Source organism: Aedes aegypti, chromosome 1, assembly GCF_002204515.2.
Source record: "Aedes aegypti strain LVP_AGWG chromosome 1, AaegL5.0 Primary Assembly, whole genome shotgun sequence".
NCBI classification, from domain to species: domain Eukaryota; kingdom Metazoa; phylum Arthropoda; class Insecta; order Diptera; family Culicidae; genus Aedes; species Aedes aegypti.
In genome coordinates this window covers 27596905-27609448 of record NC_035107.1, presented here as the reverse complement: position 1 = coordinate 27609448, position 12544 = coordinate 27596905, and the positions used below count along the sequence as shown (strand labels likewise).

At 42.9% G+C, this 12544-nt stretch overlaps 1 protein-coding gene across 4 annotated transcripts in view; it reads right to left on the bottom strand.

The window, feature by feature from the left end:
- LOC5573724 (G1/S-specific cyclin-D2) overlaps positions 1-12544 on the bottom strand; it is a 180101-nt gene that overhangs the window by 109768 nt on the left and 57789 nt on the right. For all 4 annotated transcript variants that reach the window (XM_021839238.1, XM_021839237.1, XM_021839239.1 and 1 more), the window contains one exon: positions 8292-8513. In XM_021839238.1, the coding sequence (XP_021694930.1) occupies positions 8292-8513 (222 nt within the window). The remainder of the gene's footprint in view (positions 1-8291; positions 8514-12544) is intronic.

Genomic DNA, 12544 nt, shown 5'->3' with positions numbered 1-12544 from the left:
GAGCCATCTCCAAAAAGCTTGGAGAGCCTTTCCCAAGAATTGGAGAGCCTTCTTGGAGAGGCTTCTCCAAACAACTTGGAGAGACTTCTGCAAAAAGCTTGAAGAGACTTCTGCAAGAAGCTTAAAGTCTTGTTCAAGAACCTTGGAAAGGATTCCCGAAGAACATTGGAGAGTCTTCTCCAAAAAGCTTGGAGACGTCCATGGAAGCTTAACTTTATTCGATATCGAGGTTTTCGACAACGGACAACTTCACTTCAATCTATAGACTGAATACCTAAAAGGTTGTTACGGTAGACCCAAAAAGTTATCCCTTGCCGTGGTTTGTTAAGGTGGCGTAAGATTGAAAGGATTTTAAGGCTGACATGCCCTAAGATTGAAAGAATCGACAAGCTAATGAGGTCAGTAGGCCAAAGGGTATCAGACTTTCACAAATTTTGGCTTCCAGAGTTAAACATTTGTAGTTTTTTTTTTGTAGTACATAAACTTTCCATAGAATGACATCTTCTTTGAAGACCACCGCACAATTACCGTAAAACACTGTGTGGATATCCTTATGACAAACTTCATAATATGAGGGAGACTAAGCTCTAGGTCAAGGATCAGGCATCTTCTGGAGCCAATTGGCAGCGACTTTCGCTGTATTGCTGTGACTTCGGCAAAAGACCTGGGACACTACGGAGGTTACAGTATAGCAATTTCAAAGAAGCAAAGAAATGCTAGATGACTACAGCCGGACAAATAGTATTGTAAGCTACCGACAGTTACTGCGACTGGTCCAAGATATTCTATGCACCTATAGTTACTTCCGTAGATTCCACATCGTACAAGATGTCCTAAGCGCCAAGCTCTGACGTACTCTACGATTATGGTGAATACCTTGGAGTAACTTGCATAATTATCAAAGAACTATAGCGCGACGAGAAGAGTTAGGTCAGGATCCAGAGTAACTATGCAATAACATCAGTTAACAAACTACATAAATTAAACAAGAGGCGTCCAAAGTCAAGCTTTACAGCAAATCGTGTAAAACGACTGCCCTGTTTAGTTCTGAGGACTTTAGATGCTTTGTGGAGTACCAGATGAGGATGCTCAAAAGGAGAACTCTGTACAAGGAGAAACTTCCATGTAACATCCTTCTTGGGCTTGGCCTGATTCTTTTAAAACTGGTCCGTGGAATCCTTAGAGTAGCAAACTTGGGCTTCGTAGAAGATTAACTGCTTTTCTTAGAAGTTCCCGGTCCTGACGCCGACCAGTGATAGGAGGATTGTATTAGTTACACAGCCGTTACAAACGAAAATGCAGAGCTGTACCCGCTTTGCTTAGAAACCGCGAAACCTCTGCATCCTCCATAGCCACCTTGGATACGAAAATGGTTCAAAAAAAAGTTTGGTAAGTGCTATTAAGCCCTCAGTACACTCTTTGCCAAGTGTGCAAATTTTTCCACACGCATAAACTAACACTTCAATATCCACTTGACACTTCAGATGTTTTGTCATTGTTGAGACCGATGTTTGCATGTTGGTTTATGCGTGCGGAAAAGTTTGCACACTTGACAAACAGTGTACTGAGGGCTTTACTCAACATCACATGCAAGTAAGAAATTTGAGGTGCAGCCTACTCCGTCCGGACTAGGACCAGCACGGCCTGATAACGGCCTGATTGCTCTAGCGCAAAAAACTGCGATAAGCACTTCCACGCCGCCCTGTCAGCCGCATTATTTACTGCTCGTGGTGACGATTAGACCGGAGTATAATATATAACAGCTGATTGGCGCCGGTACCGAGCGTCATCATTCATCCCTACGCTGCTCTCTCAACAATGTTGTCTCGGATTAGACCGAACGGGATGCGATGAGAATTAACCCTTTGACCTCTCTCCGCTTCGGTCATTCATCATCCAGCGAGCGTTGATCACCCGGTCCGAATTAATTAATTTCGGATGAATCTTCCCAGAATTGGGACCAACTGACGACCGGATTGTCGACTCTGAACGGGGGCGAAGGCCTTCAATTATTCATGGCGAGACTGGGACTCAAGGTCATGCATGGCATGCCTCGATCAACAGCCGGGTGGTAATTGGCAAGTCTGGATGACGTCTGAGGCGGCCTTTAATTGCACGCGCTTACTTGGATGGACGGATGGATGGAATGCATTCCTTCGCTGGTGTCCAGCCGCCCGGGAATTGAGGATGTGCGGCACGGGAAACATGCCGCTGACATTCGTGGGAATGCGAGGACCTTGTTTTGCGCGCCCCGGAGAGATTAAGGAGCCGGTTTTGCGCCACCCGAAATTCGCCTGCCTGGCGGCGGGGTGGCCAATGTAAATTCAGGATTAAGCGATAGGGTTGCCAGCGAGGCGACCTTAAGAGATTTAGAAGCGTTCTGAGAGCCGATCCGAGAGTGATAAAACTAGCAACACTGTCGATTTTGACAGTTGGCGACCATTAGGATAACGCTGGCAACCCTAATTCGTTCGAAAAATGGAGATTCCGTTTTGCCGTGCCTCGCCACCGATCAGATTCGGTTTCTTTCGTCCGTTCGTTCGTTCATTCGCTTCACTTCGGTCCCGCTGATAACGAACGGTTCGGGGCCGCGATCCCTTTAAAAAACACACGGCTTTCGCTCTCAAGTAAACCGAGAAAATAATATATGGATGTTTCGGTAACTTCTTTTCACCTTCGTCGCGAACTGTAATCCCGCAAATCCACGATCCTTTTTCGTTGCAGCAAGGAAACAGCAAGCAAAGAAGGCCATGGTTTAAAGTTTCATCCAATCAGCGAAGAACAGGGCGAACATTTGAATGTTTTTGTCCGTCGGGTCAGAGGAGGCGGCGGCGGCTGCCCGATCAAGGTCCGAATCCTTTTATCTTGACGCGCGCGACACGAACAGCCGATCGACGAACGAACGAACGAGCGAACCAAAGAAGGAATGCAAAAGATTCGCGATAAACTTCGAAATTTCGATTCCTGGAATTTTTTCGCCGGTCGCAGCATCAGCCGGCGACGAAATTCGAGAGATTTTGGGTGTTTTTTTCTGCGGCGGTCGAACGGGTCCAACTTCTGGCAGAGCGGGGTCTTATTGTTACCGGTGGGTCACGAAGTTGCATAATTAAGTGAGGTTAGACCCTTGGAATTTCTTCTTGTTTTCGCCCCCCTCTCGGTCGAAAGAGAAAACATTAGGATTCGGTTGAAATTTGATACCGATCGATCCCGGAGACCGGAGTTTGACGAAGCCCTTTTCGACCTTCGACACGAAGCTGCTTTCGGTGTTCGGCTTTTCGGCGCTTTCATTCATAAAAGTGAGAGTCACTCAAAATTCCGGGCAACTAGATTGGGTTTTTATGGCCGTCAAATCGGCCGCCTACTCTGTTTGCGTTGGTTTTAAGAGTGGTTCTTCTCCCATGAGTCGAAGGAATGCGTGTCGGGATCGATTCCAGGAAGGTTCCGTTCTTGAAGAGTTTGAAGAACCGAACCGAACCGAGCCGAATGAATCGGCTGGTCAACTTTTTGAAAAGGATCTCCCACCTCAGAATTTAATGATCCGTTCGTCTAGCGCCCAAGTCGAGACACCCGAAAATGTCCTGTAACGATTTCTGGTGAATTTTGCGCTCACGGAAAAGGTGCGTCAAAAAGTGCAACCTTATCTGTCAGCTCTAATCTTCGTTCGTGACTTCGTAACGTTTTCTCACTCTCACGCGGGCGCATTTTTCGCTCTCTCATTCAGCGTGTTGATAAATTACGGTAATAAAAATTGCCTTTTTTCTCGTGTTGAAATTATTTATTTGCCTCCGCCGCGACACAAACTTTTGAGAGGTGCATACAGAGGAAAGAGAAGACTCCATGGCCCGCGATTAGATCTGACATTTCTCACTGAAATCGAGAACCTCTTGTCGGGTAGAACAGGAAGATCGTAAAACTTTTGTACCCGAAAAAAATTAACAAACGAGTGTTTAGTGATTGATTGTTTCTGATTAGATGATGATGGCGCAAAGAGCCAGAACGATTTCAGTGGGATCAAAATCATCAAAAAGTGATTCCGAAGATCCAAAAGTCACACACAAATAAAGCAATAAAAACTCGGCCCGACTCATGTTCTCACCTTCTTTCTCACTCTCGCATCGTCGGGAAACGATCAATCAAAGGTGGCCATGATTCCCACATTCAAATCGCACGGCCTCCTTCCAGGAATTTTCCTATTCAAAAGTTCGAAGGTGAGAAGCTACGGAATCCACGGATTGCTTCGATTCGAGTGCTTTTCAAGCTCGCACGGAGAAAGCGAAGTGGCATCGAATCTTATCGATTAACTGTCAAACGAGTTGGACCATTAACGCTCGCAATTTCGGCCCTTCCGAATCGATAAACTGTCAATCTGACACTTCCCCCAATCCGCTCGCGAGCATCCACAGGTCCAAGCATGTCATGCAACAAGATCCATAAATTATTTCTAATTGGCACATTCCTTTCGATCATGTTGCTGCTGCATGCCCCATCGATTGCCCTTCTGGAGAGGAAAGACTGTCAGAACAAAAGGACGAAACCCCCCTAAACGAAAAGAAGGTTAAAAAACATTTGATAAGTCAAAAACTTGTCCGCCTTCCGCTCGTTCCGCGACGATGGCACCGAAATCGATCGATCGATCCCGATGCGACATCGTCCGAAAAGTTCGATGGAATTCGCTCTGGAACGAGAAATTGACCACCGTCCTTTCGTATGGACGAGGACGAATAATTTATTCGTCCCTTTGAAAGGAGGGGGTTAAAGGGAAAGGGAGGGTGAAATGAACTTCACGAGGGGGTCACATGAAGGCGCATTCCTTCGCTTCTTGGATTCAGGGTTGCAGATGCGAACTTATCGTTTTTCTGTCATTGAATCGCTAGAAGCTACCAAAATTGAACTCCTTTTCTCTGATATCCAGCTTTTTACGAGCGCTGATGGCTGCCACAAGCAAGTTCGCTTTTTGGTAGGGATCGAACGAACTGATATGTGGTTTGAGTATTTTACAGTTAATCGATAGGTTGAATAATCGATCTTATCGATTAGTTATCAAATGACCCAAGCCAAACTTCGACTCGCTTGATTCCAATGAGAAAGCGAGATGCATTCGACCTTAGAAAAAGCTGGTATTTATTATCGTTTTTGTGTCATACGATAAGATCTTTACTCTCAATAGTCGGATTAGGCTCACAACTATACCAGAAAATGCCTCAAATTTTATATTGAATTATAGCTGCAACCAAACACGCTTTATAATACAGGTGTGAAATCAAAAAAAAAATAAAGAAAAATCGTTTAACGATTTTAAACGTTTAACTGTCAATGAAACGATAAGTTCACCTAAAATAGAAGAGGTTGTATTCACCGAAATAAAGAGGCGAAACCATTAAATAGTTCTTAAGCAAATTCTAAAATGAATCCTGAAGAGCTTCTGAAGCAAATCCTGGAAGAATTCTGAAACTAATCCTGAAGAGGATTCTGAACTAAGATTCTGCAAGAATTTGCCTAAGATTCTACAAGAATCTGAATGAGATTCTGCAACAATCTTACTATGAATAGAAATCAAATCTAAATAAAATCGAAATTAAAACGAAATCGAATCGAAATCGAATCGAAATTGAATCGAAATTGAATCGAAATCGAAATCGAATCGAAATTGAATCGAAATCGAATCGAAATCGAATCGAAATCGAATCGAATCGAAAATCGAAATCGAATCGAAATCGAATCGAAATCGAATCGAAATCGAATCGAAATCGAATCGAAATCGAATCGAAATCGAATCGAAATCGAATCGAATCGAATCGAATCGAAATCGAATCGAAATCGAATCGAATCGAATCGAATCGAAATCGAATCGAAATCGAATCGAAATCGAATCGAAATCGAATCGAAATCGAATCGAAATCGAATCGAAATCGAATCGAAATCGAATCGAAATCGAATCGAAATCGAATCGAAATCGAATCGAAATCGAATCGAAATCGAATCGAAATCGAATCGAAATCGAATCGAAATCGAATCGAAATCGAATCGAAATCGAATCGAAATCGAATCGAAATCGAATCGAAATCGAATCGAAATCGAATCGAAATCGAATCGAAATCGAATCGAAATCGAAATCGAATCGAAATCGAATCGAAATCGAATCGAAATCGAATCGAAATCGAATCGAAATCGAAATCGAATCGAAATCGAATCGAAATCGAATCGAAATCGAATCGAAATCGAATCGAAATCGAATCGAAATCGAATCGAAATCGAATCGAAATCGAATCGAAATCGAATCGAAATCGAATCGAAATCGAATCGAAATCGAATCGAAATCGAATCGAAATCGAATCGAAATCGAATCGAAATCGAATCGAAATCGAATCGAAATCGAAACCGAATCGAAATCGAATCGAAATCGAAATCGAATCGAATCGAAATCGAATTGAAATCGAATCAAATCGAATCGAAATCGAATCAAAATCGAATCGAAATCGAATCGAAATCGAATCGAAATCGAATCGAAATCGAATCGAAATTGAATCGAAATCGAATCGAAATCGAAATCGAATCGAAATCGAATCGAAATTGAATCGAAATCGAATCGAAATCGAATTGAAAACGAATCAAAATCGAATCGAAATCGAATCAAAATCGAATCGAAATCGAATCGAAATCGAATCGAAATCGAATCGAAATCGAATCGAAATTGAATCGAAATCGAATCGAAATCGAATCGAATCGAAATCGAATCGAAATCGAATCGAAATCGAATCGAAATCGAATCGAAATCGAATCGAAATCGAATCGAAATCGAATCGAAATCGAATCGAAATCGAATCGAAATCGAATCGAAATCGAATCGAAATTGAATCGAAATCGAATCGAAATCGAATCGAAATCGAATCGAAATCGAATCGAAATCGAATCAAAATCGAAATCGAATCGAAATCGAAATCGAATCGAAATCGAATCGAAATCGAATCGAAATCGAATCGAAATCGAATCGAAATCGAATAGAAATCGAATCGAAATCGAATCGAAATCGAATCGAAATCGAATCGAAATCGAATCGAAATCGAATCGAAATCGAATCGAAATCGAATCGAAATCGAATCGAAATCGAAATCGAATCGAAATCGAAATCGAATCGAAATCGAATCGAAATCGAATCGAAATCGAATCGAAATCGAATCGAAATCGAATCGAAATCGAATCGAAATCGAATCGAAATCGAATCGAAATCGAATCGAAATCGAATCGAAATCGAATCGAAATCGAATCGAAATCGAATCGAAATCGAATCGAAATCGAATCGAAATCGAATCGAAATCGAATCGAAATCGAATCGAAATCGAATCGAATCGAAATCGAAATCGAATCGAAATCGAATCGAAATCGAATCGAAATCGAATCGAAATCGAATCGACCCGAAATCGAATCGAAATCGAATCGAAATCGAATCGAAATCGAATCGAAATCGAATCGAAATCGAATCGAAATCGAATCGAAATTGAATCGAAATTGAATCGAAATCGAATCGAAATCGAATCGAAATCGAATCGAAATCGCAATCGAATCGATTTCGAATCGAAACGAGTCCTGAAATCGAAACGAGTCCTGAAATCGAATCGAAAAAAGTCCTGAAAAGAATTCTGAATCGAATCTTGAAAAGGATAAGAGGATTCTGAACGATTCTGACCAAGATTCAACAAGAATCCGACCAAAATTCCGCAAGTATCTTACCAAGATTCTGCAAGAATCTGACTAAGATTCTGCAAGAATCTGACTAAGATTCTGCAAGAATCTTACTTAGATTCTGCAATAATCTGACAAGGATTCTGACAAAGAATCTGCAAGAATCTTTTACGTCTGGAATTTGACAGAAAAACGATAAGTTTCCAATTACAAATTGTGCCTAACCCGAAAATCAATTTGCAACGTAATTCTGACAGCAAAACGATAAGTCACATCCAATCTGATCGTTTAAAAAAAGAAAATCGCTTCCATCTATCGAACTGCTTCCTGGCGTCAACCCTGATTGCCCGATCGTAACCTCCCAACACCACAAGATCGACCGCTGCCATAAAATATTTGCATCGATCTGCATTTTAAAAGGATCGTCCGTCAGCGGCTCGCCTGATTCGCCCAATCGCAGCTTCCCGTCTAATGAATATGCAATCAAAACCTCCCCCCAATAGAACCGCTGCTCGGTTTGCGTTATGGGCGCATAACCTCGAAATCGAAACTTCTACGTGACCTTGTGCGATCGCGATCTTTCGGTTTAATTACTAAATCTAGGTACTTACAATCAGATCCTTTTTGGTGATACTGTGATCGGTGTAGAATACGAGCAGCTCCACCGGCAGGGCTTTGTAGTTCGGTTCCCGGAGTTTGGACGCCAGCAGCAGGCAGCCCGTGGCCAGGATCTGTAGGTGTGTCTTGCGGATCGGTATCAGGCTGAGAAACCGATCCATGTAGCTGAGTGCGAGTAGGGAGACCTCTTCCTGGCAGTTTTGTTCCTCGCATAACTGAAACGGAGAGAGATACGGGCGAAAGTTAGACCTCTTGCATGATTGTTTGCACAACAATGAACTTATTAATATTCAATGAACTGCGCGCGATCGAGAAAAAGAGAAGAAGTCGACCTGCGCGCCCGAGGAGAGGACTCGGCAAAATGTGTCAATATTGACACGCACAAGCGCAACATTGTGGTTACACGGTTATAGCTCGACCTTATCAGTCTACCGAGCCGAAGAAGCGAGGACAGAGGGCACCAGCAGAGACAGCTGTTTGAACGCGTTTCTCACGACGACGTCCCCGCTTTTACCTCCACCCCGTCGCCCGTGTCAATCCGCATGAAGGCTTCGGTAAATATTTGACAACCGTTTCGTACCGAGCCGCGCTGCTCTCTTCGGCCAGAACTGATAAACTGTAGTGGGCGAGGAAGGACGGTGAAGGCGACGATGCACCCGCTAGATTCTGGACAAAGTGTAGTAGGCGCTGAGAAATTCCCCATCGAGACGCCGCCGGCCGCCGACGCGTCCAGCAATGGCGGAAGCGCTTATCTCACTCGCCTACTGCTGCTATCCAAACCAAACACGAAGTGCAGCAGAGCCCCGCAAATACACGATCAATGCGAAATGATCGGTATTGGTTGGTTGGCGGTTCCGACAGATGGCGCCTAGGGCTAATGGCGCGGAGCGATGATGAGTTGGCACAGCTGGTTTGATCTGCGGGCGGCTTCGGGCAAAAGTCGATCATGCACTGCAATTGCAGCAGGTACCCTTAGTTTCCGACTGAATGCCGTTAGGTTCAACCGAGGTCTCTGACTCTTGAGAGGCGTCTAGAATGTGGTTCACGCTTTGTTTGAACAGTTGAGTGGGATTAAACTTATTGGAACGGTCAATGCTAAGGAAACGATCAAGACTTATCGTTTTCGAATTCGATCAAACGTCCAAATCCGGAAAGAAACTCGAAAAGAATCTAAGAATAATTCCGTAACAAGCAGAGAAAAATTCGGCAACAATCTGAGACAGATTCTGAACGAATCTGAGAAAGATTATGCCAAATTTGAGACAGATTCTGCACGAATCTGAAGCAGATTCTTACGAATCTGAGAAAGATTCGGCGAAAGTCTGAGACAGATTCTGTACGAATTTGAGACAGATTCTGCACGAATGTGAGACAGATTCAGCGAAAGTCTGACACAGATTCTGCACGAGTATGAGACAGATTCTGCACGAGTATGAGACAGATTCTGCACGAGTATGAGACAGATTCTGCACGAATTTGAGACAGACTATGCAAGAATCTGAGACAGATTCAGCTAGAATCTGAGACAGATTCTGCACGAATTTGAGACAGATCCTGCACGAATCTGGGACAGATTCTGCCAAAATTTTAGACTGGTTTTGCACGAATCTGAGAAAGACTCTGCACGAATCTGAGACAGATTCTGCACGAATCTGCGACAATTTCTGCACGAATCAGACAGATTTTGTACGAATTTGAGACATATTCTGCACGAATCTGAGATAGATTCTGCACAAATGTCAGATAGATTCTGCATGAATCTGAGACAGATTCTGCACGAATGTCAGATAGATTCTGCATGAATCTGAGACACATTCTGCCAAAATTTAATACAGATTCTGTACGAATTTGAGACAGATTCTGTACGAATTTGAGACAGATTCTGATAGAATTTGAAAAAGATTCTGATAGAATTTGAAAAAGATTCTGCACGAATCTGAGACAGATTCTGCACGAATTTAAGACATATTCGGCACGAATTTGAAACAAATTCTGCGCGAATCTGAGACAGATTCTGCACGAATCTGAGACAGTTTCTGAACGAATGTCAGATAGATCCTGCATGAATCTGAGACATATTCTGCCAAAATTTGAGACAGATTCTGCAACAATCTGAAACAGATTCTGCTAGAATCTGAGACAGTTTCTGCACGAATCCGAGACAGAATCTGCACAAATCTGAGACAGATTCTGCACGAATCTGAGACAAATTCTGCACGAATCTGAGATAGATTCTGCACGAATCTGAGACAGATTCTGCACGAATCTGAGACAGATTCTGCACGAATCTGAGACAGATTCTGCACGAATCTGAGACAGATTCTGCACGAATCTGAGACAGATTCTGCACGAATCTGTGACAGATTCTGCACGAATTTGAGACAGATCCTGCACGAATCTGAGACAGATTCTGCCAACATTTTAGACTGATTTTGCACGAATCTGAGAAAGACTCTGCACGAATCTGAGACAGATTCTGCACGAATCTGAGACAAATTCTGCACGAATCCGAGACAGATTCTGCACGAATCCAAGACACATTCTGCATGAATCTGAGACAGATTCTGCTAGAATCTGAGACAGATCCTGCTAGAATCTGAGACAGATTCTGCTAGGATCTGAGACAGATTCTGTACGAGTCTGAGACAGGTTTTGTACGAATTTGAGGCATATTCTGCACGAATCTGAGATAGATTCTGCACGAATGTCGGATAGATTCTGCATGAATCTGAGACCGATTCTGCACGAATGCCAGATAGATTCTGCATGAATCTGAGACACATTCTGCCAAAATTTAATACAGATTCTGTACGAATTTGATACAGATTCTGATAGAATTTGAAAAAGATTCTGATAGAATTTGAAAAAGATTCTGCACGAATTTGAAACAGATTCTGCGCGAATCTGAGACAGATTCTGCACGAATCTGAGACAGATTCTTCACGAATTTGAGACAGATCCTGCACGAATCTGAGACAGATCCTGCACGAATCTGAGAAAGACTGCACGAATCTGAGAAAGACTCTGCACGAATTTAAGACATATTCGGCACGAATTTGAAACAAATTCTGCGCGAATCTGAGACAGATTCTGCACGAATCTGAGACAGTTTCTGAACGAATGTCAGATAGATCCTGCATGAATCTGAGACATATTCTGCCAAAATTTGAGACAGATTCTGCAACAATCTGAAACAGATTCTGCTAGAATCTGAGACAGTTTCTGCACGAATCCGAGACAGAATCTGCACAAATCTGAGACAGATTCTGCACGAATCTGAGACAAATTCTGCACGAATCTGAGATAGATTCTGCACGAATCTGAGACAGATTCTGCACGAATCTGAGACAGATTCTGCACGAATCTGAGACAGATTCTGCACGAATCTGAGACAGATTCTGCACGAATCTGAGACAGATTCTGCACGAATCTGAGACAGATTCTGCACGAATTTGAGACAGATTCTGCACGAATCTGAGACAGATTCTGCACGAATCTGAGACAGATTCTGCACGAATCTGAGACAGATTCTGCACGAATCTGAGACAGATTCTGCACGAATCTGAGACAGATTCTGCACGAATCCGAGACAGATTCTGCACGAATTTGAGACAGATTCTGCTAGAATCCAAGACAGATTCTGCATGAATCTGAGACAGATTCTGCTAGAATCTGAGACAGATTCTGTACGAATCTGAGACAGATTCTGTACGAATCTGAGACAGATTCTGTACGAATCTGAGACAGATTCTGTACGAATTTGAGACAGATTCTGCACGAATCTGAGACAGATTCTACATGAAACTGAGACAGATTCTACACGAATCTGAGACAGATTCTGCTAGAATCTGAGATAGATACTGCACGAATCTGGGACAGATTCTGCACGAATCTGGGACAGATTCTGCACGAATCTGAGACAGATTCTGCACGAATGTCAGATAGCTTCTGACACGAATCTGAGACAGATTCTGCACGAATGTCAGATAGAATCTACTACAATCTGAGACAAATTTTGCACGAATCTCTAACAGATTCTCCACGACTCTGAGAAAAATACTGCGCGAATCTGAGACAGATTCTAAGCGAATCTAAGACATGCTAGAATTAGAGACAAATTCTCCACGAATTTGAGACAGATTCTGCTCGAATCTGAGACAGATTTTACACGAACCTGAGACAAAATTCTGCACGAATTTAAGACAGGGTTCTCTCCAGTGATTTATTTTGAAATTGCTCAGAGCTT